The sequence below is a fragment of the Pomacea canaliculata genome, linkage group LG4 (assembly GCF_003073045.1).
Source record: "Pomacea canaliculata isolate SZHN2017 linkage group LG4, ASM307304v1, whole genome shotgun sequence".
In the NCBI taxonomy this organism is placed as follows: Eukaryota; Metazoa; Mollusca; class Gastropoda; order Architaenioglossa; family Ampullariidae; genus Pomacea; species Pomacea canaliculata.
The window spans coordinates 20,041,618-20,057,049 of record NC_037593.1 but is presented as its reverse complement, the minus strand read 5'-3'; the positions used below and the strand labels follow the sequence as shown (position 1 = coordinate 20,057,049).

General features: G+C 34.6%; 2 protein-coding genes across 13 annotated transcripts in view; both read left to right on the top strand.

Moving 5' to 3' along the window:
- The window catches only part of LOC112561362 (neurexin-1-like), a 46,058-nt gene extending 41,083 nt beyond the window's left edge, over window positions 1-4,975 (top strand). For all 3 annotated transcript variants that reach the window (XM_025233799.1, XM_025233800.1, XM_025233801.1), the window contains one exon: window positions 76-4,975. In XM_025233799.1, coding sequence (XP_025089584.1) covers window positions 76-481 — 406 coding nt within the window. In that variant the 3' untranslated portion in view covers window positions 482-4,975. The remainder of the gene's footprint in view (window positions 1-75) is intronic.
- Window positions 4,976-6,220: 1,245 nt separating this feature from the next.
- The window catches only part of LOC112561363 (ral GTPase-activating protein subunit beta-like), a 29,075-nt gene continuing 19,863 nt past the window's right edge, over window positions 6,221-15,432 (top strand). For 6 of the 10 annotated variants that reach the window (XM_025233811.1, XM_025233809.1, XM_025233810.1 and 3 more), the window contains exons 1-11: window positions 6,221-6,344; window positions 6,822-7,087; window positions 7,520-7,718; window positions 8,581-8,745; window positions 9,513-9,533; window positions 11,969-12,202; window positions 12,447-12,707; window positions 12,994-13,140; window positions 13,478-13,687; window positions 14,032-14,264; window positions 15,284-15,429. In XM_025233811.1, coding sequence (XP_025089596.1) covers window positions 6,884-7,087; window positions 7,520-7,718; window positions 8,581-8,745; window positions 9,513-9,533; window positions 11,969-12,202; window positions 12,447-12,707; window positions 12,994-13,140; window positions 13,478-13,687; window positions 14,032-14,264; window positions 15,284-15,429 — 1,820 coding nt within the window. In that variant the 5' untranslated portion in view covers window positions 6,221-6,344; window positions 6,822-6,883. The remainder of the gene's footprint in view (window positions 6,345-6,821; window positions 7,088-7,519; window positions 7,719-8,580; window positions 8,746-9,512; window positions 9,534-11,968; window positions 12,203-12,446; window positions 12,708-12,993; window positions 13,141-13,477; window positions 13,688-14,031; window positions 14,265-15,283; window positions 15,430-15,432) is intronic. The other 4 variants (XM_025233807.1, XM_025233812.1, XM_025233806.1 and 1 more) reach the window with 3 other exon arrangements.

Genomic DNA, 15,432 nt, shown 5'->3' with positions numbered 1-15,432 from the left:
TATTCTTCTTTAAAGCTTATTTTTCTGAAGAACACATGCAATAGTTGCATTTTTTTTACCCTATTTTCTTTTCAGTGATAAGAGATTGTGTAAGGAGGAAAACTGTCCGCATTCTGCTAGTGAGCTGGAACAGCCAACAGAAGACATATACGTTTCAACACCGGAACAGCCGAAAGAAGAAGTGTCTGAGAAACCAACAGGTGATACAAACAAAACACTGAGTTCTGGAGGAAGCAGTGGGCTTAATCTTGGTCTGATCATAGGCATTGCAGTTAGTGTCTTGGTTGCTGTGGTGATCCTGTGTATTGCACTGTACAAATTCCGCAGCAGGGATGAGGGAACTTACAAAGTGGATGAGAGTCAGAACTTCACTAGCCTGGATAGCAAAAAAAGTCAGCAAGGGAATGGCACACTGCTCAGTTCTAGTGATACTGGCAAAAGAGGAGGCAAAAAGAAAGATGTAAAAGAGTGGTATGTGTGAAGAGTGTTTGATCCGTTTTCCTGTGCTTATCTTTCACCATTTCTTGACAGTAGATCTGCCAAGAGATTTGAATTTATTGTCTGAAAGAATACAAAGACAAACTGCATGGTGCAGAAAGTAATGTATGTGTTCTCTTCATCTCAGAAGGTCATGGGTTTTTAGTTTTTTTTCATTGTTGATGTTTTCAGTATGTTTGTTCACGTTGGAGACTTGTTCCTGAGAGCATGCTTTGCAGCAGGTTGTGAAAAACGGATAAGGCAATAAAAGTGAGATAAGCATGTGAAGTAGAGAACTTGTTTTAACTGTCGACATGAGGGCATGAGGAGTCAAAGTAGAATAGTATTGCAGACTGGCTAATGATGTATCATTACATCATGATTACATCAGGGGTGCACCTCAGTCAAACAGCGAGATATAATCAACATTATTTAATTTACTTTGCTAAAACAATGTTTTCATGCCTGTGTCTACATAGCTGTCAATATTTGTCTCATCCATCTTCCTTGAAAGATACTTATTACTTACTTTACAAAAAAGTATTCAAACGTGAGGCAACAAGAGTAGGGCCACAAGGGGGTTTTAATGGCTGTTAACGTGTGAGTAGCAAACATTATTGCTGTCAGCACTTATGAGGAAATATTCTGCAATAGTTTTTGTGAACTGCTGAAGTATCTCTTCTCTATAAACTCATACCATTTACTTTTAAACATTCTGTTGCTTTTTTTTTAACTTTGGTTTTTAAATTTATTACAGAGAAAGTGTCATTATGTGTACTCAAGTGTGTTATTGCTTAGTGAATGATGGCAACATCTTAACTGTGCTGTATATTGGTTTTTAAATTTTGACATCCTGATATACATTTATTATATAACTAAACTAACAAAAAAAATGTGTAATAATTTTTACAACCTCCAAGTATTTAGTATACTTCAGTAATGCAGTTCAAATGTCCAGTGAGCACTGTTTGTGGTGTTGCTATTTATCTCACAAGATTTTTTTAAAGAAAGATTTCAAAATAATTTATAAGACAAATCAAAGAACTCACTGCTTAGCAGGTTCCTCTACATTTGAGATTTTTAAATGAACATTATCAAGGTCTGCCAGTAACTGAATCTCAATGTTCATAATAAAAGCAATACTTTTTCCTTGATGCTCAAACCAGTGTCAATGAAAGCCAAGAAATTAAAGATGTTAACTAAATGTTGTACTAAAGAATTAAACTATTATTTCTTTTCTCTGGCATAATGGTAAAGAATATTAATTTTAGCTGTGTTACCAAAACTGCTCTTAGCCACTTAGCATTCAGCTCAGTGTGTGTGTGAGAGAAAGACATCAAATGAAAGATTGTGTTCATAAATGGACATGTGTATGTATGCATTTGCAAGTTAGTCTCCCATTAATGTTACATGCACAAAATGCAATCAGCATTCTAAATTAATTAGTTCTTCCTCTTGAAATATAGTTTTCTTTTACTTGAATCATGTATATATTAGCTTTGCTGTTTTTAAAGCTTGTTTATGTTAATTATCATGTGTTCTGCTGTTTTGGGTTACAAGAATAGTTTTGGTAGTATGATCATTTATGTTTATAAGCATTCCAAGTGGTAACACATTTTTCTGTACTGAGGCAAAACGCTGTCACAAAAAGCAGTTTTTCATGTGATGTACAGCTTTACTGAAAATGTTCTCTTTAAAATGCTAATTGATACAAGTATAAAGATACAAATTGCTTAGTTATATATTTTATAAAAAAAATTTATATTATCTATAGAATTGTATTCTCCTGTAATTGTGATGATTGTAAATAATTTCTAAGTATCTGCAATCACATTTAAAGATCAACTGCTAATGACTCAATGTATTGAGATTAACTACTAAATAAAATTACTTCTGTTCCACTCATTGGTTTTAGATGTTATGATTAAGGTTAGGATCCTGTATTCATGAACACTTATTAAAAATGTAAACAACCCTTATGATGTAAAGTCAAGTATGTTTCTCAAGAAGTATTTTTAGGTAAAATAGCCATTCCGAGGCACAAACTGTTGCATAATGTTTGTTTTCACTCTATAATTCAATGTGTTGCAAAAGTATAGACATACCCATAAAAATTATACAAGGCTTGTTAACAGATAATTGTAAACAATAATTAAAAAAGATCATGGATTATAAATAAGCTGAGAACTGAGCAGCAGTTTACTAATTCTGATAGTGTCAGCTTCAACCTGAGCAGAAGTATAGAAAACATCTTTCTAGCATCCTATCCTTACCTTTTCTTGATTACATTAATAAATCTACCTGGAATGCCACAAATCTTTAGGAATTTCTTGCCAGGTTTTGATGATTTCTTCTTGAAATAGTACCCAGTTCTAAGCATTCTGCATAGTATCTTGAAACAGTTTCTATCGCCTTAAGATCTGGGTTTCCTGCTGGTCAGTCTATTATATTCAGTCATTTTTAGTACACCTTGATACATATATGGAAAGCATGTTGCAATAAAACTATAAACATGTGGGTGATGTTACTCAACATACTGTAATAACAAAGATGAGTAGGTGATACGATTTGAAGTTTTATTTACATCAGCAGTGTGACTTCAGTTGTCCCATCAAAGATAAGCCCAACTCAATCATACCACTGTGGAACCACCACTTGATAGCTGCTTAAAAATGTTCCTTTTCATGAATATCGTGCTACTTATACAGATAACCACCAGGAAAGCAGACTTTTGTTTGATTAAGTCATAATACTTGAATAGTTAAGAGCTCAAATACTAAATATAATGATTCACATACAATTGTAAATTCTTGTCTGTGCCAGAACTTTTCCATCGAAGCCAAATTTCTTGTGACTTTTGCTCCTTTGCACAAATTTTTGGTATTTTTATAGGATTTTTCAGTGAATAGTATTCCATTTTCTTCTGAAACATTTCAAAAGCTTTTTTACCTGAGTTTTCTCTTTAATCACTCTATTGCTAAATTTCATATCTTTAAGGGTTAATTGTTTGACTAAGTCATTCCTTTTTCATTTACTGAGACAATCTTTTCCTTTGGCAGGACAAGTTAACCTAATTAATAATGGCTATTGTTGGCTGAAAATCACACACATTTCCTCAAAAATAATAATTTTAATAACATTCATTTATTACTAACATTCATAAATAGGACTTTGTTTTGAACATTTGTTAAACAAAGATTGGTAAAAAAAAGCTACAACATGTGGCACTTCTACTTTTTCAGCACAATGTACTCGAAAACTTGTATTAACTCTACTTGAACATTATTAATTAGTTAACTCTACTTAAGAACATATTAGGTTTGCTATCATGCATTTGAAATATGTAGCAATGGCAGATTGCAGTCTAGATTCATTTTAAAAACAGATCAGCACAAAAAAATGATTGCTCAGGAATTCATGTGCCATTTATAACCCTTGCCAAGTCTTACCAGAAGAATTCCTCCTTTGTTTCTTTCATAACCCTGATTGAATTGAGCTGAATTATGTTGGAACCTTTCTATAAGCACTAACAATTAACAGGTAAGAAGAATTTTAAAATGAAAGGAATATTGTGAAATCACCAAATAATTGTCCTCTTCAGCCCATTGTTTTTTTAATTTATGTCATTTACTGTGGCTTCATAGAAATGTTGGTTCCAAAATATTTCAAAGAGTGCATAAAGATTCATTTGACAACACGGCAGTTGGGGGGAGCTGAAGTGGTAAATTTTCAACAAATTAATTCAGGTGTGAGGGTATTCTTTTGGAAATACTGCCCAAATGCTTAAGATTTATGGACACATGCACACTGCTGTGTATTGCTGTCCCTACTGCCTGCCATGTAACTGTGTAGCATTTCTCTAATAATTTTCAACCAACGTCATGGTGCCAAGCTATGACAAAGGTGAGAGGAGTGGAGTTGAGAATGTTTTAATGTTTGGGTGGTAAATAACACAAGTGTTTGGACAGAAAATAAACTCAATTTACCTTGTTTGTCCTACTCTTTTTCTTTTCTATAAATAAAATAATTTAGCTGTCACATTTTTATACACAAAATGTCAAATTCATTAAAAGAAAAAAAACACTACAGAAGTTGGATGATACATTCTGATTGCTCCTTTTATCTCTAATTTCAAATTAAAAAAGATTAGGAGAATACTTTCACAAAGTATGTTAAGCATGTATTTATATGACCCCCAGAATTTTTGTTATGTCACAATCTTCTTATTTTTGAAATATGCATTTCAATATAAATTAGAGCTATCTTTTAGTTGTGTTACCTTTCAATCAACTGTGATTGGGTTGTAATCTGTAAAGTATCTTTTTCTCAGCTGCTTTGATTGTAGTCTTGTCCACTGTGAGCAAAGCAGCTGCATATTCTCTATACAGCTGTAACTGTTTAACAACTTACAATAATGAAAGGTACAAGCCATTGTGAATGTGTGAGTTTTGTAAAATACTGTGTTGAGTATAATAAAGTTTTTTTGTAATATGATAAACTTCTTGTATGCTATTAATATCTTTTTATGAAGCCAATAATTTTACTGCATATGAACAAGCAAAGATGCATGAGCCTGCACAAACACACAAACAAGGGGGAAAAAACACTAAAAATCTATTTAAAAAATCTAATCAATATCAGAAAACATTCCTAAGGTTTACAAAAGTAGATAATGTCGAAAAAAGTGCTTCCAATTATTTTTAAAGGATGCTGATAGCACAGGTCACACAAGGTCACTCTTACAACAGAAACACTATCCTAAACATTTTGCTGGAGAATACCAATATTAATACTGATGAACAAACATGAAATACTAGTCATATCTAAAAACATACACTAGCCCCATCTGTCCTTTTCATAAGTCATTTATTTGAATAGATTTAGAAAGCACAAGTCACCTATTATTAAAGGAGACAAAGACTAGTAATCAAGTCTCAACAGCATATATGGGGATAGTCAACATGGGTATCATCATCATTATTATCAGCGACAGTTTCCTCTCAGAGTGTCTGCACTATAATGCTTATTTCTGCTGTGGAGAGCTGGATACAAAAGTTGGATACAGTGTTAGATACAGCCTCTGTTGGTGATTTATCTTAATTTTGCTAAAGCACTCACCCAGCCAGTACCTTATAAAAAGCTTCCTACAAAAATGTTCGTCGTGCTGGCATGGATTAGGTCTTTTCTAACGGGCAGATAATAATAAAGTCTAGGTTGGTGGTGTTTTGTCAGGACATGCTAAATCGATCATCAGACCCCATCTTGTTTATCAACAACATACTCAAGAGCACCAGGCCACATATATGTGTATGTGAATGATGCACAAGTCCACAACAGTATAACTGACAACATGGGGAAGCTACAAAGGATGCATCCATTGACTAGACTGTGCAAAGTACTTCATCAAGGCAAACAGATTAGACAATATAACTATAAGATGAAAAACAAAATAAGGAAGTGTTGACAGAACTGAGCTTAAACTAAGCAACCACCATTGAAACTCCACATGGACGAGCACCTCAAATTCTTCGAACGTATAGAGATTCAGGTGACTAAGATCAGCAGCCTCATTGGGCTCATTAAGTCTCACACACACACACTTCTCTTAATAAACCACTCGCATAATTAAATGCCAACGAACGACAAGGGGCATAGCCTAGGGGGCATAGCATGAAGAAGACAGATCACCTTTAATTCAACGAAGAGGAATAGGCTCCTATCGCAATGGCGGTTGCGCCCCTTGAAATACTCTTCAAAGATTACGGTGAGAAACAAATCATCGATTAAAAACTCGGGTTCTTACCAGACGATGCTGAGGATGATCGAGAATAAGTGCTACGGTAGTTCGCCAAAAACGGAGACTGCTAGTAATTTTATAGCTATAATGTTAAATTCCTTTGCATTATAAAAATGGTCGTCTTGATCTGCCAATACTTTCTTCAGATGTTTCCTAGACATGTTTTGTATTCCCTCCCTCCCATTTTCTGCTTTTCCACTTGTTTTTCTGTTTAGTGTTGGACACATAGTACTTTGCTTTTTTGAGTGAAGTTTACTCTCATACTTTCCCATCACATTTGATATTATCGAAAGAAAATTTTCAGGCTAAACAACCATTTGGCGACAAGACGGCACAAAAGGGCAGTCCGTCTGCTCAAGATACAACACTAGGGTTAGGGTCAGTGTTAGATCAATCATTTGCATAGCCCCAGTCATGAAGCATGAATGGACTGTCCCTCCTCTAGTATATGCGTGCCAAATAAACTTACTGAAATTTTGACTTTATGATTCTTAAAAAAAAAAAAACCCATATTTTGATTGTTTCTTTCCGACTTTTTTCTTGCCAGTTCTAAAGATTTTTAGAAGGATGTCATAGCAGTGGCTGTGAAGAAATCTTCCAAAAATCAAGATGTATGCAGACTGGGCATCTTTGCAAGATGAAATACAGTGTGATCGTGGAAATCAGTCTGTCCTTCACAGATTTCCGCAGACTGTTGGCCGTGAGGTTTCATGTGCAGTTGTTAAGTGCATTGCCCACAGCCTAAGTAGCACTGTTGGCAGTGATGATCCTAGTATGCTTGAAGATGAAAGAGATGTCAGATGGACTATGGAGGTGAGAGTTAAAATGAAGTGCCTCACAAATTTTTAATTGGACCTATTTTTTATATTGATTTTATTGATATTCACCTTTTAAAATCTATTTTTGCTTGTTGACAGATACTAACTGTTAGGTGTAAGCAGAGATCCATCAACTATTCATGTGCTCTAGATTTTTTCGCTCATTGGCTTTGTGTGTTCATGTAAACTGATGTGCCAGACTTTCCAAATGCTGATATAAAATAGAGCTGTTGTTTCAAATGTATTTCTGACACTTATGCTGACATAAATTTCTTGATCATGGTAAGAGTTTTGTGCAAATTTGTGTACAATCCATATGTTAATTTATAGCCAGTCCACATGAAATGTACATTTCACTTTTATATTTTCATTTTATCGCAAATTAAAAAAACAGATTATTTAAAATATTTTTTATCTCTTTAAACAGGTACTGTGTTTTGGACTGGGTTTGCCATTGACAGAACATGAAACCATTAATGACTGTGTTAAAGTTTATGTGGAATGGCTGATGGCTTTAACCACTCCAAAGCCCTGTGTACCAAAATCAGTTGTACAAGATCCAAATCCCTTTACACAGGTTATTCTTCACCATTTGCTTAATCTCTTCAGACCTCGTCCAGAGTCAGGTAATTCTTTATCATATGTATATGTTATGATTAAAAATATTTCAATGCATCAATGCATCATGATTTGGTTTGGATACTGGTGTTGATATTATACCACAAAACACTACAAATAAAATAGCTGGTGAGATTAAGAAAACAGTATTTTATCTTTAGATATTTTAAGACATAGTTTTGTTTATGTTTCTCAATAACTAATTGTTTTTAAAAGTAAAAAGAATACAATTTACTTTGAAAAATGTATTTTGCAAGATTAGGGTTTAATGATTGGATGTTGTTATTTTTTTTGTTGTTGTTCACATGGAGATGTGTAAAACATGTAATAGTGTAGATTTGTAAAATCATGCCCATTTTGTCCATAGCATATAAATTCAATTCTGTCTCACTTTAACTTTATCCTTATATTTATTTACAAAATATAGTCCAAAAATGTTGTCCTTTTATATTAAAACTTTCATGGGTGCAGGAGAGCCCAGACATTGTATAAAAATAAGTACATTTATATCTTAGGTAAAATGACTTCTTTCCTAAAATGTTGGCTTTTCTTTTTATAAAGCACTGCAAATTAGAGAGAGTAAATAATTTGCAAGTGTTTTCTGATAATAACTTTATTAATAACAAAATTTGATGCTTTCAATGTACACTATAATTTCAATGAAGTTGTGGGATTAAGATATCTAGGTTGACTATACAGGGATTTTCTTTTTTTTTTTTTATCAATTTATAATGGCCTGAAGATATTCTACTCATACAAGAGAAGGTTGTTTATTAGCTTATTGATTTAAACCAATAGTGGGTACATTCATGTTTCTCATTAGAGAAACCAGATTTGTGTTGTATCTCTTGTTTATTGCATGCATTGCAGGTGTTGACCTCGTCAAAAGGCAAGCTTTGCTATGTCACAGAGTTTTGCGTGCTATTGAAGCTGTTGCCAAAGAGTCCACTACCATGACTCGAGACACATGGGAAACATTACTGAAATTTCTTTTAGCTGCCAATGACAGCCTGCTATCACCACCAACAGAGAAAGGTTGGACTCCTAAGTTAGCATAAATATCTTTTTTTTCTTGCTCTAATACAAACATATGATGAAATCTCATGCATGTATCACAGAGACTGTAAACATGGCTAGATGGTTAAATGCAACTCCAGTAAATTATTTGAACTCCCTGGAATTATACGTCATAATAAGTCAACATATAGGGAGTCTTTTATGTCTTTAAAAGATAAATTTATTCCTAGTGACCTCTTTTTGTTAGGACTAGTCATGTTTTTTATTGTAAATTTATTCACTTGAGCTCTTTTAATAGAAATGACATTTGTTGACCAGCACTCCTTCCTGTGACCTCTTTGGCTTCACTATTATCATAACTCTTATTAAAAGAAAATTGAGACAGACTTGCGTGTTGTCTATATTTCACTACTTTTTCAGGCAAGCATAACATGTTGATAAAGGTGTGAATGTTTTTATTTGCTGTATTTGTAAATCACCTTTTGAAAATTCCTGATTGAATTATCTTCATTATAAATTTTAATCTTTCAGCAGACTTATTTATAAATGAATGATCTCTGTGATACATGTTTGTGATCTGACATTGTGTGTTTTGTGTGGGTGAGTGTAACATATTAATAGTATGTTGACAAAGTATCATTCAAAATGTTTTGGAATGGCCAAGAACTATTCTGTTTCAGGTCTCATCTCATATTTCTTGGCTAAATCACATTTTGAGATCATGTAATTGCTTATACACACCTGTAAGACTAAATAATTTTCTGGTTTGTCTCCTTTACATGCAGACGATACAGGATTGAGTTCATGTGAGTTTTGTTAAGCTGGCTATTTGTGGTCCCAGAGAGAGGGAAAATAGTTTGATTTTGTTGTCTTTTTTTTTTTTTTGGTGCTATTATGTCAGTCTCCCCCAGTAAGCACGACCGATTTCTTTCTTTCCATATTATTCTCTCCATGCTTGCCAAAAAAAGCAGTGCTTTACTTTCACATTTCTGACTGAGTGGTAGCAATGTAGAAAGATCTTTCTATATATATACTTGCTGATAACAAGCATAAACTTCAGCTGCAATTAAGTTCCTTGTAACTTTGGATTAAGATTGCTGTTTAATTGCTGAATCCAAACATTTTGAAAGAACAAGTTGTATAATACTAATAGTTGACAGTTTTTAGGGAAAAAAAACAAGACACCTATTTAATGCTAGTTGTAGAATCATTATGCTCAGCATTGCTGACAACAGCTAGTTGTATAATTATTTTTTGTTTGGATATAATAATTTGAATATAATAGTTTGGAAACTATCATTAGCCCAAATTTCTTGATGCACCAAATGAATTCAGGCTATTATTTTGTATTCATGGTTTATTGCACTTTTTGACTGGTAATATTTTAAGAATACTTTTCTAGGGAATAGTTTACGCAACATCTGTCACAAGATTTTGACACTCAGCTAAATAATGTTTTTAGCCTTCATAGTTAAGACATTTAAAAATCATAGTAAATAGTATTCAGTAAAGGTGCATTAGTATTTTTTGTGAGTACTTGCAGGGGAGAAAAGTTTGAACAGAAATATGAATATCTGTCAAGCAAACTTTTTGTAGCAGATAGATAGTAAGGGAGTGCTTGTCTCCTGGAAAATGTGGAGTATAGACAGAGACCAGGTAATATTTTATTGGTAGGTTTGGGAGATTTTCAGCTTTGCAATGTGGATTATGGATCTAATGAAGACTAAAGTGAAAGAGGGGAGACAAAGGTGTGAGTGCATGTATGCGTTTCTGGGTTGGTGTGCTTGTGTGGAAAGATAAAGAGAGAGAGAGTGGGTGTGGGTGCAGGCTTTATTAATTTAAGCTTGTTTTGCTTTTTTGCTTTGAGATAAGGTGGATCAAAGAGGATGTGCACATAAAAATATATACTCATATTTGACCAGCAACATTACTAGTGCACATAAATGAATTTATTTTTAAATGTATACTTTTTTCCCTTCATGCATCTGCATGCATACATGATACCTATATGCAGTTATTTTTTTAAAAGGTTTACACAAGAACCTTCTTCAAACTCATTTAAATGAGATAAATTTTCAGTTTCTTCTTTTGTGGGCTAATGTAATGTTTATGTTTGCATATTTTCTGTTTAATACCAAGACATAATGTATTTGTATCTGTGCACCATCATTTATATACTACCTAAAGAATAATGTTGTGAGGCATGAATATGATGTGCTGAACACTTTTATCTTTTTACAGTTATGGATTGATATTTTATTATTCAAGTTTGTTTTGATCTGTATCTTGCATTTCTTCCTTTATGGCTCATCTGAGAGAGAAAGAGAAAGTGTGGGTGTGTGCTGGGGGGGGATGAATTATACTTTATTTGTCCTTGGATCATTTTGTTTGTAATTTATTTACCTTTGCATGATTATAAATATATTGCTATAATAACTTGTGACACCAAAAATACGGATGAATATATATACTGTTAAATTGCTCGTTGTGTGTAGGTGCACATATTCATGTACACATGTCTGTATGCACATGCAGGTGTGTGTATATGTACCTTTTGTCACCTTCACCCACATACATAGCACATATTTGTTCACATATAAATGCAGGTAATATGCTGCATAATATAAAAGCCCAGAATTGGTGTGGCATGGATTGATTATAATGTGGGTTTTTAAAGTAAACAAAAAAAAAATTCTACTTTTTTCTGAATTGTTTAAAAAGTTTCTGAACACTTAACTGTGAATCTTTTAATTATGTACAGTAGCATAGCTTTTTTCTACTGTTTGGACCACATAATCAAGCTTTTTTTCTTTTTGGCTTATTCGAAGGAAATAGTTGTATTTGCTTTTAAAGTAGGCTAAACTTCATCCCTCACCTTGCCAAAAAAAAAAAAAAATAAATAAATAGAGCGAATGATTAAATGGATTAAGAAGAGTTCTGTTATTTTGATACAGTAATTTTGACATGAGAGTATTTACATGTGTGCAGTAATCATTCATAGAAATATATTCATAGAACTATACAGTTCAGTGGTTTATTTGGGTATAAAGCAAAGTTCTGAAAAGACTAAATGGTATGTATCACATGAAAACTTGCTTCTTTGCTCTTCAGAGCCAATACCGATTTTAAGGACTCCATGGTGTCGGCTTTCAGAAGAATATTGATCTTATAATGATGGTACTGAATATGTTGTAGGGTAAATGGAAGACTTTGAGAACTAAATGTTGTGTATATTGTACAGACGACATCAGTGACCACCTCTGTGAGAGGGTGCTGAGTGTACTGTTTGGTGTCTGGCTGACTGCCTGCAGCAAGTGCTTCCCATCTCCTTCCTTGTGGAAAACGTTTCGCAACATGTGCATGTACTGGCGGCATCATGAGGCACTAGTACTGCAGTGGCACAAAGTGAACCTCATCCTGACAGCCCAGATGATCCGTATCATGTATGGCCTCGACTATCCTCAGCTCATTATCTGTGAGGAGAAATCTAACATTGATTATGTTGCAACTTTCAGGAGTTAGGCTTTTCTTACCATTTCAGTTTCTTCACATTCAGTGGTTTTGTTTTGTTTTTTTTAAAAATGAAGAGCAGTGTGAAATCAGGAAGAGAGTATGACATTATGCGTAAATGAATAGGTAAAGTGTTGAACTTTATAGACATAGAACTTTATCTACCATAACTATTATTACTTAATAATTATTTTTATTGTTGTTTCCAGCGGAGGAAGACAATCAGATAATTCCTACAGACATGAGTCAGGAGTGTATTGCCCAAGCCTGGTTTCGTTTCTTGCATATAGTTCAAAATCCTGTTGACCTTAGCAGACCTGCTGTGGTGTCCAACACGCCACGTTTCTTGCAGCACACTTTGACCAATGAAACACTTTTGGATCCTAGTCAGCACCCTTGTTTGATGAAACTTCCCACTATCTTCCATCGTGCCATGCGTGGTGTCTCCATCATGGTTAATGCCTTTTTGGGTAAACTGATTTCCACTTAGCTTTCAGGTTGTTAAAATTTAAGCATCTCGTAACTACCCCTTCAGCAAGAGTTTAAGCAGTAAATTTTCTGCTTTTGTTCTCCTCCATCACCCAACCATTTCTGCCACTTGCAAATAAAGTAAGGTGAAACATGCCCATCTTTCATAGATGAAAAATTGATTGCTGGCTTTATCTGAAATTCACAGTTAATAATTAAATAATAGTCTGTAAGGATGTCTACAGTATCTTTCCTGTTGTTTGTGAAGATCTCTGACTATGTGGGCAGGTCTAACCCAAGACCTTAAGGATGAGACCTTGATGTCCACAGCTCAGACTTCTTCCCGAATACCTGCAACAACACCATCCACACCACCTGGTCAGCGCAAATCAGCCAAACCTATGTCTGTTCTTACTGGGTCACTTACTGCAAAAGGTAACATAAAGTAACACAAGTAGGTTAACATTAAAAATCTAAATGCCCTCAACACTTTCAATTAATACTTTGACCTTTGACTTTTTTGACAAGGTGTGCATGAATTTTAGTTTTAAAATTTTATAAAAAAATAAGCTAAGTATGACAAGAGGATAAATCTAAATTGTTTACACGCAATTGATGATCGCCGCAATATCTAGTCCAGTATTCAGTGGAGTTTAATGGCATGTAGAAATGAATAAATATAATTTATGATGATGAACAACAACTTTGTGTCAAAAACAGGCTCAAAAAAATGTTGAAAAATAAAATATGATTCATCTACCTATTCTTCTAGTGACCTCCAAGACATCACAAGTCACCAAGTCAGTAGTACCTCCACCAGTCAGTCAGACTGTGCAGGGTAAGATCGCACTGGAGAGTCGCTTTCCGTTTGCTCCTACAAGGCCTAAGTGCAACAGCATTCTGCACTTGTTTGGATCTTGGCTTTTTGATGCTGCACTTGCTGGTGTTAAGCTTCATCCTTCGCATGCTGCTCCAGGTATAGGTAAAAACAATATCATCATACTTACAGTTACTGCTAGATTACCTGATTATAGAATATAAACTTCTTATCCCCATCTGGTACTTTTATCACCTGCAAACATGTAAATGTAGTGTTTCATTTTTAATACAACTCTAAATGAAGATTCTTTTTAATAATGAGGGAGGCTGTAGCCTTTCATCACTTGTTTGTTTGGTTTTTTTTTTTAAAGAAAAGAACTATGGTGGTATATAAATAGAAAGTATCTTTCTATTATTTAGTAGTCCTTCAGTTTATCCAGTGCTCCATGCATACATCAATGTGTTAAACTATCCAGTTATTTGAAATAATGTTTTTCATTATGGCAGTATCAAAGGAGAGGCGAACCAGCTCTTTTATAGAGTCAAAACAGCAGTCGCTGTCCATGGATTTGAGTGCTTATCACCCATATGAAAGTGATAACACCTATGAAGCAGGGAGAGCAGAGGCATGCGGTGCCCTGTGCAGGATATTCTGTGCGCATAAGACAAAGGAACATATCCTGCCTGTCTACTACACGCGCTTCTACCTTGTGATGTACTATGGCTTGCAAACTGCTGAGGTAGTAACAGTATACTCCAATATAGTATTATGCTCGCCACATAACTCACATGCTAAATCTCTGACCTGTACAAGTATGAGTGATGTTCCACTTCTGCCCAGACTTCAATATTTCACGTGCTTTCAGTGAGTGCAGACCATGCTGATTCAGAATGATTCTTCAGGGTGTTTCCAAATTTTTTTTTCAATAATTTTTCCTCTCCTAGTTTTCACAGGATGTAGAGGAGAAACAAGTTGATGCATGCTCCACCAAGGATCTACCAGTGATGATGCTTCATCTAAAATGTCTGTCACAGACTGGTTTCAGCAATTTGGCATTGGTCATTTCAGCTGTCATGACTAACATGGTGAACCAAGGCCTAGGACATCAAGAGACCCAGACGATGTAGACAGTTTGTGCAGCTATAATCAGAAGTCACCTCAAAACCCTCAAGAGTCAGTAGCTCTATCATTCAACGCTCTGCCCACATAGCCAATCTCACATTGGAGTTTCTTGTGCAATCAGGTGTCAAAAGTGTTGAAACCTCCTCCCTACTCACCTGACCTTGACATGCAGTTTTTGGTTGTTCCCAAAAGCTGAAAGAACCCTAGCGTGGAGTGAGTTTCAAAACTCAAGAGGAACATTGCTGAAGTGAGAGAACAGCTGAAATTGATTCCGAAATCAGCATTTTTAGTGTTTTCAAAGATGGATCCATACTCCAAAAAATGTATTGCAATTGGTGGCAATTATGTTTAAAAAAGTTTTAAAAGAGTTGAAAAACAATGTTTAAAAAATTCTCCTGGTTTGTTTTATTGCCAGGTCTGGGTGGAAGTGGAACATATTCTTTTATAAGGCTCTGTGATTCTGTGGTTATTGTCAGGTCATCTTATATAACAAAAATTATGATTTCTTAACTTTGATTTGTTTTATTTTTATTTTATCAGACATCGTAGTCTTGGTCAGATGTAAACCTAAAGTGCTTTACTACCATGTATTCAATTTACTGTTGTCTTTTTTTCTCTCTCTCCCTCTCTTTACAGCCAGACATAAGTGGTGAAGTTCTGACGAGCATTCTGTTCAACTCTTGTGATCTGCTGCGTACTGACCTTGCTGGAGTACAGATCCTTACACCATATATACTTAAGGCCTTGGAACTGGTTCTTAGTCGCACTAGCCCTGAGTTCAGGTT